The 21,940-nt window shown below is 36.3% G+C and overlaps 1 protein-coding gene across 7 annotated transcripts in view; it reads left to right on the top strand.

The window, feature by feature from the left end:
- The window catches only part of LOC137399239 (synaptosomal-associated protein 25-like), a 54,696-nt gene extending 49,197 nt beyond the window's left edge, over nucleotides 1–5,499 (top strand). For 5 of the 7 annotated variants that reach the window (XM_068085259.1, XM_068085262.1, XM_068085260.1 and 2 more), the window contains 2 exons: nucleotides 1,319–1,463; nucleotides 4,646–5,499. In XM_068085259.1, the coding sequence (XP_067941360.1) occupies nucleotides 1,319–1,463; nucleotides 4,646–4,714 (214 nt within the window). In that variant the 3' untranslated portion in view covers nucleotides 4,715–5,499. Of the gene's footprint in view, nucleotides 1–1,318; nucleotides 1,464–3,409; nucleotides 3,488–4,645 lie in introns of all 7 variants that reach the window. The other 2 variants (XM_068085258.1, XM_068085257.1) reach the window with 1 other exon arrangement.
- The last annotated feature ends 16,441 nt before the right edge of the window (nucleotides 5,500–21,940 follow it).

The raw sequence follows: 21,940 nt of genomic DNA, 5'->3' as shown, positions 1-21,940 counted from the left end.
TCTTGAAAATGTTTATAGAAATAATTAATTGAATACTTTTCTATGATATCAAACTGCAATCTATACATTCTAGCTTTTCACTACACTAGCCAATTGTACACTTTCATCACCTGATTCAGAACTACACTCATGTTCACTACACTCCAACCTAGGATCTACCATGATATCTTCTTCAGCAATAAATGCAAAACTGTTTTTACTGTTTGTCTCAAAATATTACTATTTCCATGATTGAATTTCAATTATAGTCACCTTTGACAAACCACTATAGGATTGCCTATAGCTGTTCACAATGGTGAAACGGTTAAAAAAGTGTACTACATTATGTAAAATCGTAAATACGAAAGCGAATCTGTTCGTAAGAAACTATATAAAAAAGTAATAATTAATAAAAATGACGTTTTTGCTGTCACTTTGTCGCCGTGTTAGAGATAAGCAAATCGAGGTGTAGTCTTGGTGATACAAGAAGAAGGCGGTGCTCAGGGTAGATGCCCCAATAGAAATACGCAGCTAATCGAGGTGTAGTCTTGGTGATACAAGAAGAAGGCGGGGCTCAGGGTAGACGCCCCAATAGAAATACGCAGCTAATCTAGCTCAAGCCGTGTGAACTTAGAATTAATTTTACTCATTTTTCTATTCATAAAACTGCTTCAGCAGGCAAACTAGGATGCCTAAATAAAATTAAAAATAGTGTTATTATAATACTTTACGTTTTTTTTTGTTCATGTTAAAAGTAAATAGTTATTATCAGTGATTTTGCTAAATTTATTTGGAAGCAGTAAAATCCTGTCCTTACATTTTTTGGAGTTGCTTCCTCCTTTCTAGCATGAAAAGTAGACTTAGTGTTTTACCTTGTTTCAAATTGATCAGTCAAAATTTACACAACAGTTTGTGTGAAAGTATTAATATTTGACACTGTCTCCTTGGTGTGATATTATTGTTGTGCTGTTGACTTAGCAAAGTTGATGATGCCACGATTATGCAATAATACCGAATGAATGCATAACTAAGTTTTTAACAATAAACAATTAGCAACTAAAATAATAGCATGAATAAGGGTTAAATAACTATATTATGCTTATGCCGGCCAACGCAAATACCCAGTACAATAGATTATATGGAAAGGACCACTTCTAGCATTAATTCACAGTTTTATACCATGCAAAGAATGGCGCGTCTCGTGTCACATGTGGTGTAACAGGCTACAGGTAATACAATCTGGCAAATGCTTGTATAGACTGAGGGAGTACAATGTAGGCTATGCATTGTAATGAAAAACATGAGCTAGGCTCTGATGTCACTCGTTTCATCGCTGTAGAATTACTGATGATGCGAGAGAGGATGAGATGGAGGAGAACTTACAACAGGTCGGCAGCATGGTCTCGAACTTAAGAAACATGGCTGTCGATATGGGCAATGAGATCACATCACAGAACAAAGCTATAGATAATATCAACAGGAAGGTTTGTATTATGGATAGTTGCATGTAGTCCCTCTAGGGGTTGCCATTAATTAAGTACATTTACATAACCATGCTTCCTGTTAGCTTGTCTTTGCGACAAAAATAATACAATGGCTGGTTATGTGAGGTGATTTTGTGTTCATCTCTGCTTGATTAGAAGGCAAAGAGAGCCTTGTTAGCTCTACATAGAGGTTGGATGTTACAGATTTGCTCTCAATGTATCTCCGATAATTAGATAGAGCAGCCGTAGCCTAGTGGTCTGGAGAGTCCGACATGCGAACAACAGGATGGGGTTGAATTCCCAAAAAAGGCAGCTGGTGGTGACAGGAATAAAATTCAACTTTAAATCGCTCTCTGTAACTGGAGGTGACTTGCAGAGAGCGATTTGCAGTTTGTAGTTGCAGCTGCAACTCCAGCTGTTGAGGTTCCCTTGTCACTGTCCAGCCAAAATCACAAAGTCGTTGTTTGCACAGTAATGTTCTTAAAAACAAGCTCAGCCTCTGCTTGCAGTAAAGCTAAGCAGACATCACACTCCATCTTGGAGGGATTGCTCACATATTGTTAGTTTTGGTTTCAAGGTCCTGGACTATCTTGGATCAGATAGCCAATCAATTAAATGTTTTTATAAGGTTCTTTTAAACACTCAGTAAGCCAATATTATTTTAAACACGAAATGCATGATCACTTCAGTTAATCAGCGTTCGCTGTTTATGGTTATGCAGCGAGAATATCGGTGAAAGCTATTCCATAGGGTCAGGTAGCGAGTATACATTTGCTCACTCAGTAGATTAGCGATAATGTCAGAAAGAGAATGTTTGGGAAAGTTCTAATCGTTCAAAGTCATTCGAATCAATACAGTCATTCCCATCATTCAAGCGATAGGTATTTTGATATCAAATTCTCATTTTGGAAATTTCACTTGACAATTTTCTCTGAAAGTTGACTTCTTAAAACTTGACTGAAATTTCACTCGACAGAACAGGTTTAGAATAGATGTTCATCGTCAGCTCTGACCGTGCAGGCCTCTCAAAGCGAGTGGCTATTAGAAATGTTCATCTTGAGCAATTGGTGTCGGTGATATGGTTTAGAACAGGCCATAGGTCTACTCTCATTTTCGTCTGTGTTTTGGAAAGCAAAAAACCAATTTTTACAAGATTCTTCAACTATATAAACACCACATACATGATAATATGGGAGTTGTTTTCTCCCGCTGTTATTTCCATTCTTTCGCAAGCGCTACCAAACATATTGCAGCAAGGCATCATACAAAGCTTCCATTGTGTTTGTCAGCCAACTTTATATACACTGAGTTTCCATGACACGAGTAATCCACAAGTTTATGTCTCCCTAAATATGCAAGGCAAGCGTGGTTTGTTATTCACAAATATTTGCTGACTGTTTCACACTTATGAAAGATGAAAAATGGCACTTGATGGTTCCATGGAAAATGCCATGCAAGCTATTCCATTTTACACACTTCAGTCATTCCTATTTCGATTCGAACATTTCCGAATGCATTGCTTTCAACTCTGGTGTAGATATCCTTAACTTTTTAACAAAGCGCCTGCGTTGATCCACATCGTGCAAATGTCCATTGGAACACTTATTGCAGGGTAACACAATGTGCGCACAACTCCGAATCCACATCATACGTGTCATGGAAATGTAGTAATAGCCTGCCCTTATGACATTGCATGATGAAATGCTTACAACTATGTATTTTAATAGCTAAATCCACAATACCTCTTATGCGTGCATGGCAAAAGGATTGATTTTTTTGTATATTTAGCGCAGAGTTCCTAAAAATCATGCAATGCTTCCATTCTTTTTGTCAGCAAACTTTGTATAGTTTGGTGCAGACTTGACCTTCTAGTATCTAGCTATTCAGCTAATGTTGTTATTCTTCATTGTTACTACATGCGTCTGTCTGTTTGTATCTACTTCCAGACCCAGTCTAACGAGACTCGTGTAGTCGAGGCCAACAAGAGAGCTAACAAGCTACTCAAGTCCTAGACTTGATATTGTGTCTGTACTAAACTCGTAAACTCGATATTGTGTGTGCACATTGTTCAAGCTTATTCTATGTAGTGGCACTCGGCACGTAGCGAGCTTGCTTCAGTTTCTCTCGCAACTCATATACTCTGCTTCACTTTAGATGCCAAACACTTGCATTTTTAATTACACAATTTGTGTGTTAGAATTATGTGTCGGTATTTGTCATTGGCCAATTTAAGTTACTTTTTTTGCTCGACGCACCTTAATTTTTTCAAACGAGCTATAAAGTGGTTCATATGTTTGCAAATAGCTTACAATAAGGACTTCTAGTTGGTATATATTTTGTTCAGACCACATTTTTACTTGTTTGATGTCAAGTGTGACAGCCATGCTGTTCTTGTATGGCAGTAAATGTGCTTTTCCTCATTCTCATCTCCTGCGAGTCTAATGCTCACTGTCATGCTGTCGAGTAGTACTGTAAGAGTTCAAATAGAAATAAGAATAAGTCATCACCTTGGCAGCACTCTAACTCGTTTCCTTAATCTGCCTGCTCTTCATCTTTCCAAGCCAGACACATTTTAGTTTGACTCCACTTGTTTCTTGCAGGCTATCATAAAACACGACATCTATCTCTCAATAGTTAAAAGTGCTAGTTTCTGCCCGGAAACTATTTGTTGTATTTTTATTATTTGATTTTCTTTTTACTTTATAGCCATTACTTTCATAGCCATTACTTTCATAGCACTTTTTTGTTTCAAATCACTCCAGCATAGTTGCATAAGAGGTTGGCTCTCTTATCTTATCTTATTTTCGCAACCTCAAGTAGCTAAATAAACCATCTGTTAGAATACAAAAATTTTTTTTTCAGTGTTACTGGAGTTGTGAAGATTACAGTCATTTTCATTTAAACACAACCTATTCATATAGTTAGGTGATCTTCAGAATATTTCTCTGGATTTCAATCCAGTCAAACCTTGACATATGACATTTATGTGTTACAATATTGCTGGATGCAATGTTATTATTTTTTGTGCAAATTGCCTAAAAACCTAAATGATAAATGTTTCAGGTAATTGTTTAAAATAAAATTAATTTGAAAAACTAAAGTATATGGTAGGTAGTCCGAAGACTTAAAATTTGTTGTCTTCTATATGCACGATTTAACATCCAAACTTGTCTTTGTCTTAGGCCGAGGCACTGGACAACCGTGTCGACAATGCCAACAAACGAGCAGTCAACATACTCAGAAAATCTTAAAACAGGGATGGATCAAGATTCTTGACCAGCCATTTTGGTTTTCCATTCCTACTTTAAAACGCTTGTACACTTCATATCAGTGAAAGAACTTGATCCTTGACTGCAATATTCTTCTACTCACACTAAATAATATATAATTCATATTTTAGTCTATATTATTATTTGGTTAGTTCCTTGGCCAGTCGGTAAAGGAGTTAGCTCCTCACCAGACTCGCCTACATACGTGTATTTATGTTGAATAATTTTACTGTATATTTAAACAAGGAGTCGTTTTTCCTTGGAAATGTGGAGTAAACTCCCAATGCAATCCATTGAGTCTACTATGATTTTGTCAATTGATCAAACTCTGTATAATAGTGACACGTGTAACAGCCAACATTAGACATAATTTTGATGAAGTCTCCTAGATGGCATGTGAATGTGAAGCATTTACTAGCACTACCATATCTTCAGCTATCGTAAGGAAGCGTGTGTAAAGTGGTATTTTTCTGTACAAGTTGTTACACAGGCGGTCATTTTGCTGGAAGTCTTTTAGAAAATTCTTTAATATTTAGGAGGCTGTTCATCTCGAGCAAGAACAACTGCTCTGGTTCCCTTTAGACTATATTCTTACTCGTTCACTAATTATCAGCTATTTAAATGGACAATGCTGCAGCCATTTCACTAACATCCTTATTGATTGGTTGATACTGTTACAACATCTTTACTGATTGGTGGATACTGTTATATGGTACATTGATATATGCCTACATTGTGAAGTCAAATATAGTATGTATTGCATGTTTTATGGTGATGACTGACGTAAGCGACTTCATCCTCTGTATGGTTTAATTGTTCTCATTTTTTTCGTAATTGCGAATCAGCCAATGGGTGGAAGGTTGTCATTAAACAACTACTGAGAATATTCAGATAGTTTTTTTGCATAGCGACATATCTGGTCAGGCTGTAGCCACTATCATGATAATTACAAACAAGTTGGTGTGAAAGAGAGCTAACAATATGTAGCTGTGGCAGCTGACTTCTTCATCCTAATTAAAAGATTTAAAAATAAACTCAATCCTTAATTGCTTTATGAAATTAAGTGCAATAGAACACCGCTGGATGTCCCCATTTTTTTACCAATGAAAGAGAACTGATTATAGGTCAAGGCTATGGAAACAATCTTGAAGGTAGGAAGTCCTGTTTATCAATACAAGAAAGCAAATAAAAATAAAATCTTCATCTACCGTTTCAAAAAAATAGTAAAAGCTAATTTTACCTAGTAGTGAGTATTAAAACTAGCTGTAGGAATTAAACCTTTACATGGCTTGCATGTTAATGTCAGCTATCCTGTGTGATCCTCTCCATTATCGATGCCAATATTAAAGCCATGGCTATCACGACTCTTCCTCCTGCGTGTCTTTGTTTTTTAATCATAAAATCTGGATGAAGCAGCAAGCTTTTTTCAATGTTTGTCTCTGAAGCCCGGTCCATTATGTAGAAGCACGACCTCTGATTCTAGAATGTATTAAACAAATTCTATCGATTTTGACATCACATGAAAAAGCATAATTCCTTTAGGGCTAAATATTACTGTAAAGCTTGCGGAACTCAAAGGAAAAATAACAGAAATCAAATAAAGCAAATAGATTTTTTACACTTTCATAGAAGTGTTGTGTTAGGCATCTGAAAAAACAACCAACACAGTACACCGAGTCTGATAAGGTGTTATGAAAACAAAAACAAATACTTTTAGTCTAAAGTTTTTGTTGCAGAGGATAAGGTTTCTAGCTTTGTCTATTTTTGATCCTTCATTACCAAAATTTTCAGTCGGTGAGTCATTGGCAACTAATGCTTTGTCAGTAGCCGTACATACATGTAAATCATGTCACGCTCGGTTACTACTCAGTCAGTACTTTGGTAAGTTCTCAAGAATTAACATTACAATCAACTTGAAACTTTGAATTATGCTTTAAATATACCAGGCACCAGGCGACCCAAATTTTGTAATTCAGCTTAAACGTAAAGTGAAAAAAACGAAGTGAAACTGCACAGCTGAGTTTACTTGGAGCGGAATCAGATGGGGAAACAACTCCTGAATTAACTTGGGCTAAGGCTTCCGAGTGTTAAGATAACAGGCTAAAGGTCATTTCGGTATAAATACTCTGTTGCAAGTTTAAAAGTTTGCAAGTAACAGAATCTGTCAAAGATTTTTATGACATACACAGATTTCCTAGTTAGAAAGACGAAGATCTATATTACAGCAAAACGCAAGTAGGAAATGCTAAACAATGGTGAAGCTGTAATTTAAGGCCTTGACAAAACACATCAAAAAGGTCATCTTGCTAATCCTCATTTTCACCAACCTTAGGCGGTGTAGATTCTAGAAACGTGTCTCACAGGCTGAATTCTGAAGTTGAGTTGAAAGCCTGCGTTTTAAGTATAGCGAAGATAGTAGGGGTCTTTGATATTCTTTTCTGCAAGTAAAAAACCAAATGGTCAAGTAAAAACTATCTATGAAATAGAATGAAAATTTTTTATTTTCATTCATTTCATCTCAATTCTCACACCATTAGGGCAACACGTATGTTCTTGTCAGACAGGCTGATGAAAACTATAAACTAGAGAATGCCTACATCAGATGCAACTCTGAGAGAGTACAAAGAATAATATCTGCAAACTGAATTTTCTTAAACAGACACATTTGGAAGCAAAAACTAAAAATGCTCATGGAAATTAGCCACATCAATTTCCCTAATTAAAAGTTTATGATACAATTGTTAGAATGTTTTTGCACAAATCAGGAGCTAGTTTAACAAAATATCTTAATATGCAACCGCAGCAAGCAATCAAATGAAAAGTGATGGTGGTATGGTCTTATTGCGACTGACTCCCAAGTAGGAGAAAACAAAGGAGTGACATCTATCGAAGATCATCAAAAACTGGAGGTAGCAGGTGTTTACCACAAGGCGCCGCTGTTGGCAAAAGATTTTGTTTTGAAAGTATACCAACTGATTTATCTAATTTTTAATGATTTCTGAAAAAAGCTACTCGGTACGCTTTTCTTGTTAGTCAAAACTTTACTGAGAAAAAAAGTCCAGCAAATGGAAAAATGATATTTGAAATTATAAAAATGTCATGTGAAACATCAAACGAGTACCAGCTGTTAACAATTGCTTAAAATGAGCATAGCACCTGTTTTTAGCTGTCACTTTGGGGTACTGTCCAGCAATCATAGAGAATGCATGTTTAAACTGAGTATAGCAATTGCTGTTAGCTGTCACTTTGTGGTATTGCTCAGCTATCATAGAGCTGTAAACTCTAGCTTTCAAAAATAATTTCTGGCATTTCAAGTATTACTACTAAAAATAGAAATGTAAAACCAAAACCAAACAAAGCTGAAAAGATAGCCATGAAGAACTTACTCATATGCCAAGATAACTACATCGTAGAAGGAAAGTACTAACTCAGAATCTTGGAGAAACGTTCTCTAAAATATATAAAATATTTTATTGAATTATTGCTAAAAGCTAACCTTATTCAGAATCAATAAAAGTACATAAATGAACAACGAAACTATTGTAAGTACCTACTGATGTTTTTCCATATCTGATCATTGTGCCAGGAAAATACAAGCAGTTTCCTAACAGTGTCAGTAAAACAGTCATTAAAACACAAGAAAAAAGTCTGTGGGGCATCAAATGAAGATGGAGCTTTCAAAATCAAATTGGAACACTTTTTGTTTTCATTGTATTCAATATTCAAAAACTAAATTGTTTTTTAAACTCAGTCAATTTTGAACATCGCATGAAGCTTGATGAAGTCGGCCACTCTTGAATTCAGACATCTAACTGCATCTAACTGAACATGTTACTAACTGCATCTTACGCTGAGCATACGACGTAACACTACATTTCTCATACATTTCACTTACATTTAGCATGCAGGGGCATGCCAATGGCTAAAACTTATGATAGAAGCTATACTAGATCTTGTGGATTAGCAAAAAGCGATTACCGGATACGCTAAACCTTGTACCTTCATAGGCTCAGTGTTAAATTCATAGCACAATTTTTTTTTAACATCAATATTCAAACATGTTAGACAAAACTGGAGCACTAGCAGTATTTATGGATCACAAAATTTTAAACAATTTATAAATGTCTGTGTGAACTAACTTGCCCATACTCGTTGGATTCAATGAACCACATAGCACCTACCTCAGGTGCACGGCACCTACCTCAGGTGAACGGCACCTACCTCAGGTGAACGGCACCTACCTCAGGTGAACGGCACCTACCTCAGGTAAATGGCACCTACCTCAGGTGAACGGCACCTACCTCAGGTGAACGGCACCTACCTCAGGTGAACGGCACCTACCTCAGGTAAACGGCACCTACCTCAGGTGAACGGCACCTACTTCAGGTGAACGGCATTTACCTCAGGTGAATGAGGTGTAGTTGTTTTATACAGTTTATTTGCAAAGATCCTGAAGACCATTCCACCATTTTGGGCACCATCTTTCCTAATGGCTCTGTGCAATCTCTGCAAATATTTCACTTTTGACTAGGATATGTGCATTAGAGAAGCAGGTGTGGTGGTTTGGGTTACACAAAGAATATGGGAGGTGGTTGTTAGGAAGGCCTCTAACCACAAATGCTTTTGTTGCAAATCTCATGATCAAATGGTTACAATAAATCCTAAACCAGGAGGAAGACCACTTGCCATGGCAACCCAATAGAAACAGCTGAAAGCAGGAAAATTTGAAAAAAAAATCCCGAGAAGAAGCATAAGGACAGAGCAAAGAGGATCTGCAGAGTTTCCATAAGCGGTTATACCGAGGATTCAAGCTTACTAATTCTGAAGACATACTTAAGTTCTTTAATATCAAAAAGACATTTAATATTTAGGCACCATTGGTCAATAGTAAGATTCATGTTATTTACAACACCTAGTCTGGTTGCCACAGCTCATTAATGCGTCCTTCTTTTACAAAAGAGGCAGGACAATGAGGTACATAGGTCTTGGGTTAATCAGGTAGACCAGAACATCCCTCACCTTTTTAATAACACCCACCAGTGATACCGTTGTCAAGCGGCAATAATTACCCATGTAAAAGTGAGTAGAAATGCAAAGATAACCTTTTCTTACGCCATGTGTGATTAACCAAATAAACCAATTAGCTCTATAGACCAAAGAATGCTAAAAGTAATAAGCTACCATAGACTAAATTCTCTGCCACAATTACGGTGTGCGGCAACCAGACGATAGCGGGTGAATGACAGTGCGTGAGCTGGCACTCTCTTTGTAATACCAGCCACCCGTCATGCAATGGTGTTTGGTTGGTTAACCAGTGGAGGGCTGGTATTCATCGGTTTCAAAAGAGACCATCAAGTGAGCCTATCAATAATGCAAGTACATGTACAAGAAAATACTGCATACCATATGTAATATATGGTATGCAGTATTGTGCAGACACCTACCATATGTAATATAGCTGAATGTAGCTCCACAGTATTATACCACTATTGGACTATTATAGTGATGCTACAGTGTGGACTAGGGTTTATGAAATTTAGTGACCCTCTGCTCTGAATAAGTTAACAAGAGCACACGTAGGAAAGAAGAAATATCTAGAGTGGTAGTAGTAATAGTAGTAGTAATGTTGACTCACCTGACTTATGAGCATCAGGATTAAACCCCTGAGCCAGCTGCTAGCTGGTTTACTCTTAGCGTATGGAATGAAATACTTAAAGGTTAAGTGCTCGAGTCCAACGAGGCCAAAGCAAAGAACTATAAATCCTGCGAGAAAGATGAATACCCCTAAAATACATCATACTCTGTCTGCAAAATGACTTTAAAATAGCAACAGCATATTTTCCTAGAAGTTGATGATTGAGAGAATGTACGATTAAGAAGTTAATTATATTCTTGGCATTGCACGAGTGTTAAAAGCAGTTTATAAACAGTGGCAGGTAATGTAGTGGTTTGCCAATTGCCATTAGCCTGGCATATTGCCAATGACTAATTTGAGTACGCCACTATCCGTATTGCTTAGCTTACCAATAAGAGCCGTGAGAGCAAGCTTTAGTGTTATGCATATTTTAACTGACATAAGGATTCAGAAGGTATTATGAATAGCGTAGCTTAATTGGTAAGATAATCGCCTGGGGAATGGGAGGTTCAGAGAGTGAACCCAGCGCAAAGCAGGTATTTCATTCCTAAATTTAAATAGCTATAGCTGGACATTGAGGTTTATATACATGTATATATAGATAGCTAGCCTAAGAACTTGGCATAGCTTCAGATTCTTTGAAATCAACTGCATGTTAACCATATTTGCACACATGTTTTGCAAGTTAAAAATAGTGTATTCATAGACAGACCTCAATGTTATGATCAACCAAAAATAAGTTTTATCAAGATGCATGCTGCTTGCTAGTACATACCTGCTGCCTCTTCTTCTGACAGATCAACATCAGCCGGAATTACCCTGTTTATGCACTGTTCAGATTTAGAAAAGTATAACTTCCTTAGCTTCGCGATGTAACCAGACTTCAAGTACTCAATGTATCTCATAGATATCTCATTCTGAAAAATGTTTTATTTCATGACGTTGTCTAATGAACTATTAAGTTTATTCTAAAGCAAATTCAATTCATGCTAACCACACAATGGACTTAGTGAGCTCAAAGCAGTAATGCCAGCAACCAAAAGCCACTGCAATTACCCTATACCATTGATGGGAATAGAATTTCTGAGATGGCTTCCATGGAAAGGTAATTCTTTCACATATTTTCAAAAGCTCAGCTGGAATTGCATTGACAGTTGACTTTTTGGATCAGAAAAACAGATGGTTTAGGGTTTATAACTACCTTCAATTGATTGCCCTCCTGTTTGAATGACCACATGGAACAGGCCTAATGCAATCGTTAACTGTTAAGGAAAAAAGTTAAGACCGCAATATAGAGATATGTTTAGGGTTAGCAACATGATCAAAGCATGAAATTGAGTGATATCATTTTGAAGCCTATTCAGTATAAACTTGACTACCAATACGTAGAGTACATATAATAGGAAAAGCCTGGTAAAATAGCTTTGGCTTTGATAATAAGTATTCAAAAAACAGAGGCTGCAGGGTTTATAAATCTACCATTAATTGACTGCACTTCTGTACGGATGATCATACAGAACAACATGTTAGGAACAGTTTTAATAGTATTTCAATATCTATTTGTAGTACGAGAATTTAATCATAATCCGATCTTACCTTTAGGTTCTGCAACTTATTCTTTTGAAAGGCGGTTCCGAAGGATCCAGATGAGAAAGTTGTGAGTTTATAGAGAGAGCAGTTATAGTTTATTTGACTTGTGATGTAATCGATGACTGGCGTATCGTGTACAAACACATCTAGCTTCTTTTCTCTGAACAATAACAACATGATTCAGACATACATGTCTATGCGTATATGCATATCTTGCAGAGTTAGTACTCTATGTCCATAAAAAGCTACAGCAAAGTGTAACTTTATCTTGTTTACTTTAACTTTGTCTTGTTATTATTGCAGCAAACTCTCTTTTAGTGTTTAGTGATAATAACTGCTGCGTAAACTAAATATTCTAGAAAATCTTTATGATAATAAAAACATTGTCCATTTATTTTTCTCTTCATCTGTCTGAAGCCACAGCAGGACGGTAGGAAAAAGGTTGCGCCGATTGGGATTTGAACCCGCCATATTCAGCCACCGATGCACTACCACCTATGCCAATTATTCACCTTCAACAATGCTAAAGTTAGTATGCGTGCGGCTATGTTCTCTGCGCTTTTATAACACACGATCTATTGCAGAACTGCACTATCAGGATACAAGTGTTCACCACATCTTCACTATAATAAGAGTAAACAATGTATCAGTCCGTCTGTGTGATGCCTTGATTGGAAACTGGGAAAAGGTATCGCATCACAAGAGATTGCAACTCGAGGCAGTAATGTTCACAGCCCAACTCTCTAATCCCTGTACCAATCGACCACCATTGGTTATTGCAGCATGATTGTTCAGATAGTGAGTCCTTGTGCTTCATAGGCACACCTGACAATCTCTCACGCGCATTAGTCAGCCAGGGTATTAGTTATGATAATGCTTATGGAGGGAATGCCGACGTCTGGTAAGATAAGACAATTTTACAAGTAAAGAGTTGTGACACCACAAGCGCTAAGTACCTGATCACTCTATGCGGCTAGCTATGCACCATAATGGCCTGTCTCTAGTCTTTTATAATCGTAAGATGGTCCCCTCAAATTCTAGTTTACCGTAAAGAGAATCAAAGCAATCATTATTGCTATATAGCTATCTATGTTATAGCTATGTAGCTGGCTGTTAACATGGCTGTCTACATTTTTGCTTCGTAGCGAATATCAACTTGGCTAGCTATGTTAATGCTATCAAGTAGGTTAGCTATGTTATTGCTATGCAGTCAGCTAGCAACTTGACCTACAATTTTTTGATCTACTATTTGACCTACTTGTTTATAATCGTTTTCAATGTTTGAGCGGAGCTTTGGAAATATAAAATATCAACAGTAACAGTGGTAGTAGTAGCGTTACTAGCCAATAGCTTAACCTGGTACAGCAGCGGCTGCTTTGGTATTTAACCATATACATCTTTGGCACACGTTGAGGTCTGTCATATCCTGCTGCTTATGACCATGAGCCACATTATATGAAGTTTACTACTGTATAAGTCGGCAATTGGAAATCGAATAAAAGTCTCACACAAAACGTGATAATCAGTTGTGTGTGAGCAATCCTTGAAGGCTGAGTATGACGTCTGCTTAGCTTAGAGCATGCCGAGGCTGCACATGTTTTTAAGAGCATTGTTGCGCAAACAATATCTCTATGATCTTGGCTGAACATGTCTCAGTCTAGTGGCAATAGATGTAGCGTCAACATCTAGAGACATACCCAGTGGCGGAGAGCAATCATTCCTGTCACCACCAGTTGGCTTTTTTGTGAATTGAACTTAAACCTATCATTCGGCATAGACCTAGACATAGACCCAGACCAGAGCTGATCTTATAGTCCTTAGTACTACTTTCTCGTGAATACTTGCAGCATCCAAGTTTTGAAATCATGAAACACTTTTATACCAGTTCTACATTATGTCAATGTCTATGTCTATGTCTAGGTCTATGCTAGTTTGTACTTGAAAAGCAAGGCATTCATGTGACTCACTTGAGCTGTCTAAGACCGGCGTCTGTGTCGGACACCCGGTAGTCAAGCATGTGCTCATAGAGTGATGGAGCTACCAGCTTTATGTATGATTCGACGGCTGAATCAATCGGGGCTCCCACCTTCATATCCAGCAGCTGCAATGATCTGAACAGTACTAACCTTTGAAGCTGTCTTTTGAGATTTGACTAACGGGCGTGAATTATTTCTTTAAAAACTGATTTCATGAAAAGTGAGAGACAAGATTGCTTTTAGAAGGTTCACTAAAACTCTAATGGAATGAAGGCTAGAGCGGTGGGAACTGTTGTTCAAGCAAAATGCAAGACATGGAAGGAGAAAGAACACTATATGTGGCGCAGAGGAAAGGTACAAGGTACAAGCAGAGAAAAGGCAACACAGATTGTTCAGAGGCATAATAAATGGTGACATGAAACACTTAAAAATGGCAAAGGAGAGTCATATAAACAAGAGATCAATAAAAATTAACCTTCTACTAATTGACCTCTAGTAGGATGATTTGAAAAAAGACAAAACATTAAAAACTTTTGTATTATTTTTAAACGTATCTATTTTTTGGTTTGTTTCTATCTTTTTGGAGATCAAAACAAGAGCTATTTATGAGCAGGTCCTTGTAAATACTGATGATGTTCAATTCATCTAGTTGAGTTATATTGTACACAGTTTTGAGAATAAAAACTCGTTAATCTATGTTGGGCCTAGCTAATATATAACCTTAGAAGTGATCCAGAAGAATAAGTCTAAATATTTTTACTACTTTTATATAACCACTTTTCATGAATAAAAATATCCAGAAAGAAAAAAAACTTAAAGCAGTCTCTCAGCAAATTTTTTTTAAACAAATATCCAGGAACTCCTGAATGACAAACAAATATACCGTATATATAGTATAGCATCATGCATGGGAATAAAATATAGAGGTAAGCATTAGGTTAAGGTGAAGGTCTTTAATAATGTGATAATACTTACATGTATGTGAATAAATGTGAACTCAAGTCTAAGTAGCCAACCATAAATGCGGCTTCAACTTTTAAAGATTGACTTGCGACAAAATTCGCATTTTAAGTATTTGGTATCAAAATGTTCACCATGTCTTACACTGCTGTGTTGTAGGTGCAAAATATGTGGAAATATGATTACAAGCTCATAAAAGCTCAAAAACGAACCGTTCATCGCAGCCATCACAAAACCGCCGTAGTTTGGAATCTCTTTATTTGGCTGACGTACTCCAACAGTTTGGTTATTGTTTTGACATGTGATGTTATCACGTGAAATTAAAGGCCAATAAAAAGCTCGATATAAAATGTCTCTTAGCACTAGTTTATGACAAACACTTCGAGTTTTACCGGAAAGCCTGTATTAACTATAAATGCTCGCTACTTCACAGTATCGTTTCAGCCTGGTCTAATCATCTAGTCGTAATCTGATCATGGGATCCATACTTTCTGCCAAATCGCATGAACAGTTTCTGCAGCATTTTTTTACTATTGCAGGTGACCAACAGGTTTTTCATGTTCATCAAAGGATGACGTGCACTTCTTCGAGCTAGGGTTTAAAAATTGGGCGAATTTTTACGGTAGGTTTTGAGATATCAATGCTTAAAGTGACAGCTTTACAATTATGATGAAATAGACGCGTAAGAACAATAGGCATGGTTTTATTGAATGCGTGAAGTATATTTGTGAAAATATTTCGACGAATAAGGTTGCGTGAAAGTGTAAACAGAAACTATCTCCCACAACTATGTCACATTTGAGCCATTTTTGAAATGGATTCCAATCTACGGCGTTTTCGTGATGGCTGTGATTAACTGTTCGTTTTTGAGCTTTTAAGAGCTTGTAATCACATTTCCGCATATTTTGCACCTTCAACGCAGCAGAGTAAGACATAGTGAATCTTTTGATACCAAATAACTGTAATGTGAATTTTGTTGCAAGTCAACCTTAACTTTAATGTTCAGAAAATAAAATATGACATAAATGAGAAGACTATTTCAAATAATATCATTGAAACTGTTCTCAAGGTTAACCAGTGCAGAAACTAAAAGTGAACGTGAACACCTCAGACTAGTAAACTTAGGATGGAATCAAATAAACCACTTAGAGGATGGAGCTAGCTAACAACACACACCCTTTAGATGATCTGTGTTAACAGGTCATAAGCCTAAAAAACTCATTTCCAATTCAAAAATTTGGAAAACTGACTACCTGCGCATCGTTCAGCCCTTTGATTGTAACTTTGGTCTTGCTATCAGTGAGCGAGGAGGTAAGATTGGCCGTGTAACTCGCTAGAAATATTATTCCGAATCCTCCCCAAATATTTTGCATCCATTTACTTGGCCAGCTCTGTGGTACTTTTACTGGCAGAATGCTTCCTAAAAGGTAGACTGAAGGATTCAGTAGCATGTAATAGAAACTGACCAGGTCTGCTGAACATGAAAACGAGCACAAAGGACAATAGATATGAAGCAAATTCAGTCGAACCCAGAGATAAAACTATGCCAAGAATATTTATATTTATCCTTCCATAAATATGACAGACATAGGTTTCCATTTCGTGACATCAACACACTACAGCAACCACCGTATGTTTCAGTTTATGAACTTTTTGTTACTACAACCTTCATTTCACTGTCCCGGCTCTTCCGTAATACTATTAGATTCTCAACTTTTAACCCACATCTGTTCAACTCACTCAGTAATTCCTGATTTTTGCCTTTTAATTTTTTTGCTTTCTTTTGGCATGTAATGAAAAACACTATTTTGTTGATGATAACCAATAAGAAGTTATACACATACATCTATATACATGTATATGTAAATATTAATGTTTGTCTGTCTGTCACGCGTCTGTCCAGTTATAGTGATAAAATTTTAGCAACAAAAAATCACCTTAGTAGTGGATTTAAACACCTGGCACTCAAATCGCAACTCACTAACAATTGTGCATAACCACAAGACTAGCCGCTTTGCTCATTTGTATCACTCTTACCATATACTGTATATCCTTTTTGCGAATGCCAGTGCCAAATGTGCACTTTTTATTATTAATTAATTGTATTTGTCTTTTGTATTTGTCATTTTTTGATTTTTATTAAAAATAAACTTTTTTTATCATGACATATTTTTAATTTGAAATAAGAATAAAATAAACTTTGAAATTAAAGCTTAACAATTATCAAATGTCAAGTTTCAATTTTAAATGTGCTGTTACACTCATAATTCCGGTTTTGGTAAATCTGTAAATCTAAATGATTTTCACGTTGAAATTTGTATTAGTATCTGGAGGAGGAATTGACCCTACATTCTCTCTGCATTTGGTCAGACAATGCATCAGACAAATACAGTCTGATATCCCATTTTTACGTTTGTACCAGTATCAAAAGGTTCCAGTACTGTCCATCAAAACTTTGAATACAACAAGCTTCCGCTGCGACAGTAACCTTTTTTATACACACACTTCTATGTACTATTTGTATATTTGTTCTTCTAATTTATTTGAACTGCACAAAAACACTTTTTTCATGATATGAAGTTTAAAAGGTAGAATGGTAAATGCTGTGTGTGTGGAATAAAAATTATTTTTCAGCACTAAGACCTTTTTTATTACTCAGGTAATGCCGGGCATTCAAAAAGAGACATGAAAAAGCAGGTGAAATCAGGAGAGCTTAATTAGAGTTAATAGAGATCAAAGTTAGAATAAGGAAATCAAGCATTGCCAAAAGGGGTTAAAAAGTTATGACACAAGCAAAATAAAAGGAAGTCATAATGTTCACTGTAGGCAGAATGCTAGTGAAATGAGGTAAACAGAAGTCAGATGAGGCGGCTGAGATCAAATTTGATCACTACAATTGATCAAATTGAGTTGAATTTATTAACTTTAATTCAAGGTAATAGAATTGAATTTATAAACAAATTATTTTTATAACACTTTGTTCTTCAGACGGAAATTGAGTGTGTTAGGTGCTGACTACTTACCGCACATGAGGGAAACAATTGTTTTTAATCCAGATGCAAGAGTGTACGACTTCTTGTGTACATCATGTGTCGGATTAGTACCATAGGGACTAAACCATTCAAAGCTTGTCTGAAATTATACACTTAGCTAATCAATGCATGCTTTCCGATTTCCTAAATTTAAGACTTGTAGCATTTCCATGAAATACAAATGCACTCGAGTTACCACAAGGGTTTGTCTTTCTTGAAAAGCTGTCTAGGTCTTGCCTGTTTATAAAAATGAGATGTACGAGGCAAGGCATAGTATATGCAAGGCATACAAGCACTGACAAAAACATGATTGCTTGTAAGATAAATACCATGCAGATATGTCTAAGTCTAGTGTAGCCATGTAATGCAATTCATGCGCATAGAGTAATGGTTAGAGATGAGTGGTCAAGCAAAAATGATCTTTTGATATAATTTTTACCAAGGAAAGTACAATGTAAGAGCCATTTCAGTGGTTAATTAAAGGTTGACTTGCAACAAAATTCACATTACAGCTATTTAATATTAAAAGATTCGCCATGTCTTACTCTGCTGTGCTGTAGGTGCAAAATATGTGGAAAGGTGATTACAAGCTCTTAAAAGCTAAAAAACAAACAGTTAATCGCCGCCATCACGAGACTGCCGTAGTTTGGATTCCCTTTCCAAAACGGCTCAAATGTGATGTAGTCGTGAGAGATTGTTTCTGTTTACACTTTCTTGCAACCTTATTTGTCAAAATATTTTCACAAATATACTTCACGCATTCAATAAAACTATGTCTATTGTTCTTACGTGTCTGTTTTATCGTCATTGTAATGCTGTCACTTGTAGCACTGATATCTTATAACTTACCGTAAAAAATCATTAAACTGTTTAACCTTAGCTCGAAGGAGTACATACCATTGTCTGAAAATTATGACGAGCTTGTTGGTCACCTGTGATAATTGAAAAGTGCTGCAAAAATTATTTGCGAAGTGTTGGGTTACATGATCAGACTACGACTTGACGATTGAATAATGCCGAAACAGAACTGTAAAGTAGCGAGCATCTATATTTGATACGGGGTCTTCAGTAAAACGCAAAGTGTTTGTCATAAACTAGTAGTACTACGATAAGTTTCATATTGAGCTTTTTATTGGCCTTTCAATTCACATGAGAACATACGTGACAAGACGATAACCAAATTTCGTGGTTACGTCATCGAAATAAAGAGATTCTAATCTACGGCGGCTTTTCGTTTTTGAGCTTTAAAGAGCTTGTAATCACATTTCCACATATCTGGCACTTACAACACAACAGAGTAAGACATGGTGAATCTTTTGATACCAAATAACTGTAATGTGAATTTTGTTGCAAGTCAACCTTTAAGTTAAAGATGAACGTGCACTAAATGTTAGGAGATTGTATCAGACATTGTCGGTATTTTTCTATCATTTGTGATTGTTTTTGATGTTGGAAGTAATCTGACTCTCAGAATGTTTCAAGATTAAAATTGGCAAAACTTGATCGCAATTAAAATGCTCAAATCAAGTGAAAGTATGAAGATGATGTCTATAGTCGCAACTAAACCAACAGAATAAAAATGTGAAACGCTGCAACTTGAACAGAATAGCCGATTTCAGCTATACCAATGATAATAATTAATGATGCTATTTTGCACATGTTGTTCTTCTGAGCATTTTAACCGCAATCAAGTTTTGTCAATTTTAACTTTGATACAATTTTCAAATCACCTCAAACATCAGAATCAATCACAAATGATAGAAAAATACCTTCTGATACAATCTACTAAATTATTGTGCAAGTTCATCTTTAACACACATCAGACACCTGTCATAACATGTCTTTAACACATATGAGACACCTGTCATAACATGTCTTTAACACACATCAAACACCTGTCATAACATGTCTTTAACACATATGAGACACCTGTCATAACATGTCTTTAACACATATGAGACACCTGTCATAACATGTCTTTAACGCATATGAGACACCTGTCATAACATGTCTTTAACGCATTAAAGACGCCTGTGGTAATATGTCAAATACTTACTAAAGCAAAAAAAGCGCATGTGGCTGCAACTGCCGTGAGAAGCCAAGAGAGGGGAGGATAGGGCATGCTGAAGGCAAGAAGAGGAACATCTTGCTCTTGTTCGGCAGCAAGCATCGAGAAACTGGAATAGTAGTATGGCGCTGTGTAATCAATAACTTCCGCCCTGTCAAACGTAAAGCTGAAGCTACCGGCAGCCATATCTGCTCTATCTACAAAATAACCATTCAACGCTAGAGGGAAATAAAATCATAAATATCCTATCTATTTGTTATTATGAATCTATTCGCTGATATAAATGGCTCACTCGCTTGTTTGATTTGAATAAACAGCTCCTCCTTACAGAGAGACATCATGCTGACTGAATGATAATAGCAGCAGAGAGTATTTGTTAAAGATGTGATTACGTCAAATTTTAGTAGACTTTATCGGAAAGTGTTAGCACTTTTGAAATATTTGTTATTGTTTTTTAATGTGATTAATCTGACCACCAGGATGTTTCAAGATTAAATAGACAAGACTTTATTGCAGTTAAAACAATCAGAAAAAAATACTTGCCCTAATAATGACACTAGTATCGCAGCTGCGTATTTCTCTCATTATTGATAATGGCTATTGTGTTCAAGTTGTAACGTTACGTCTCCATTCTGTCGATCTCTTTTGCCGCAGCACAACTATAGAAGTAATAATTGCACTTCCTCTTGATCTATGCGTTTTAACGGTGATCAAGTTTTGTCTATTTTAATTTTCAAACATCATGGCAGTCAGATCACCTCAAACATGAAAAACAATCGTAAATGATAAAAAATGCCGATATTTTCTGATAAAATCTAATAACATTTGTGTAAGTTTATCACTAAGAGTTACTGACTATTCGTACCATCAAGGAGTTCTTTGATCAGGCCGGTCCAGTTGGAAGATTTGTTCTTTCTGGCACCAAACTGTCCATCCGGAGAAAGATAGAGCTGATAGTCAAATTTTAACTCATTGCTCAGTGTTTCCAAAAGGTCTATGAAGAAGCCTGTACAGCAGTTGATGGTGTAACTCCTGTCTTTAACAACAATCCCTCTGCGATAATCTGTAAAATATGACACAGTCTTGTGGTGTAGGCGGAAGAACAATGGAGACCTGCGCATGATGATTACAGCTGATGGAGATCAGGACCATAGAACCATAGATATTCATGGAATACCCATAGAACCATTAAAAACTAAAATGTTTGCCGCAGAAGTACCCTTGTACTTGTTTAGACCTTTATGAGGTTTATTAAATCAGAAAAGGTTTTGACATTTTATGCTTCAAATAGCTGCATTAATATGATAGCATTTTGTTGAATCTTGAGGTCACGACATGGTCTGGTCTTATTAGCTGCCTCTTTGAAATCTACTTCAAGTTGAATTAACATTTATATGCTATACTGATGTATGTCACACTTTACTGTATGCCATACTGATGTTTTAGTTGGAGAGTTAAATTTTTAAAACATTATGAAGTAGACCTGCACATCAACGAGCTAGTCTTGGCTCAGAGTTCATTGTCTTATTGTTTAGAATCTTAAGTCTGGTTTATTTTGGATGTTGATGAAGCATAGAACTGAGTGGAAAACTGACGAAACCTAAAATTTAGAAACTTATAGAAAGAAGGCAAAAAATTGACTAAAGATAAATAGAAGATGGGCAGAAAAGTAAAAATAATATATAAAAATACACGTACAAAACCAAAGATAAGATGAGAGAACGATGAAAAAGGTACAGATTAAGTAGATGATCAACATTTTGATCAATAAACTGATGAGGAAAAGACAATTAACACATAAAATAACTGACACTGATAAAAAAGAAAAACACCAACAAAAAATTGACAAAAGGTTTACGAAGGAAGAGCAGCAAACTGTCAGAAAACTGGTGAGAAAGTGATAGTGGAACGACAGCAAATCTGCAAGATGGCTGACAAGAAACTGAT

This window comes from Watersipora subatra, chromosome 7 (assembly GCF_963576615.1).
Source record: "Watersipora subatra chromosome 7, tzWatSuba1.1, whole genome shotgun sequence".
Taxonomy (NCBI): domain Eukaryota; kingdom Metazoa; phylum Bryozoa; class Gymnolaemata; order Cheilostomatida; family Watersiporidae; genus Watersipora; species Watersipora subatra.
This window is presented reverse-complemented; position numbering and strand designations above follow the sequence as displayed.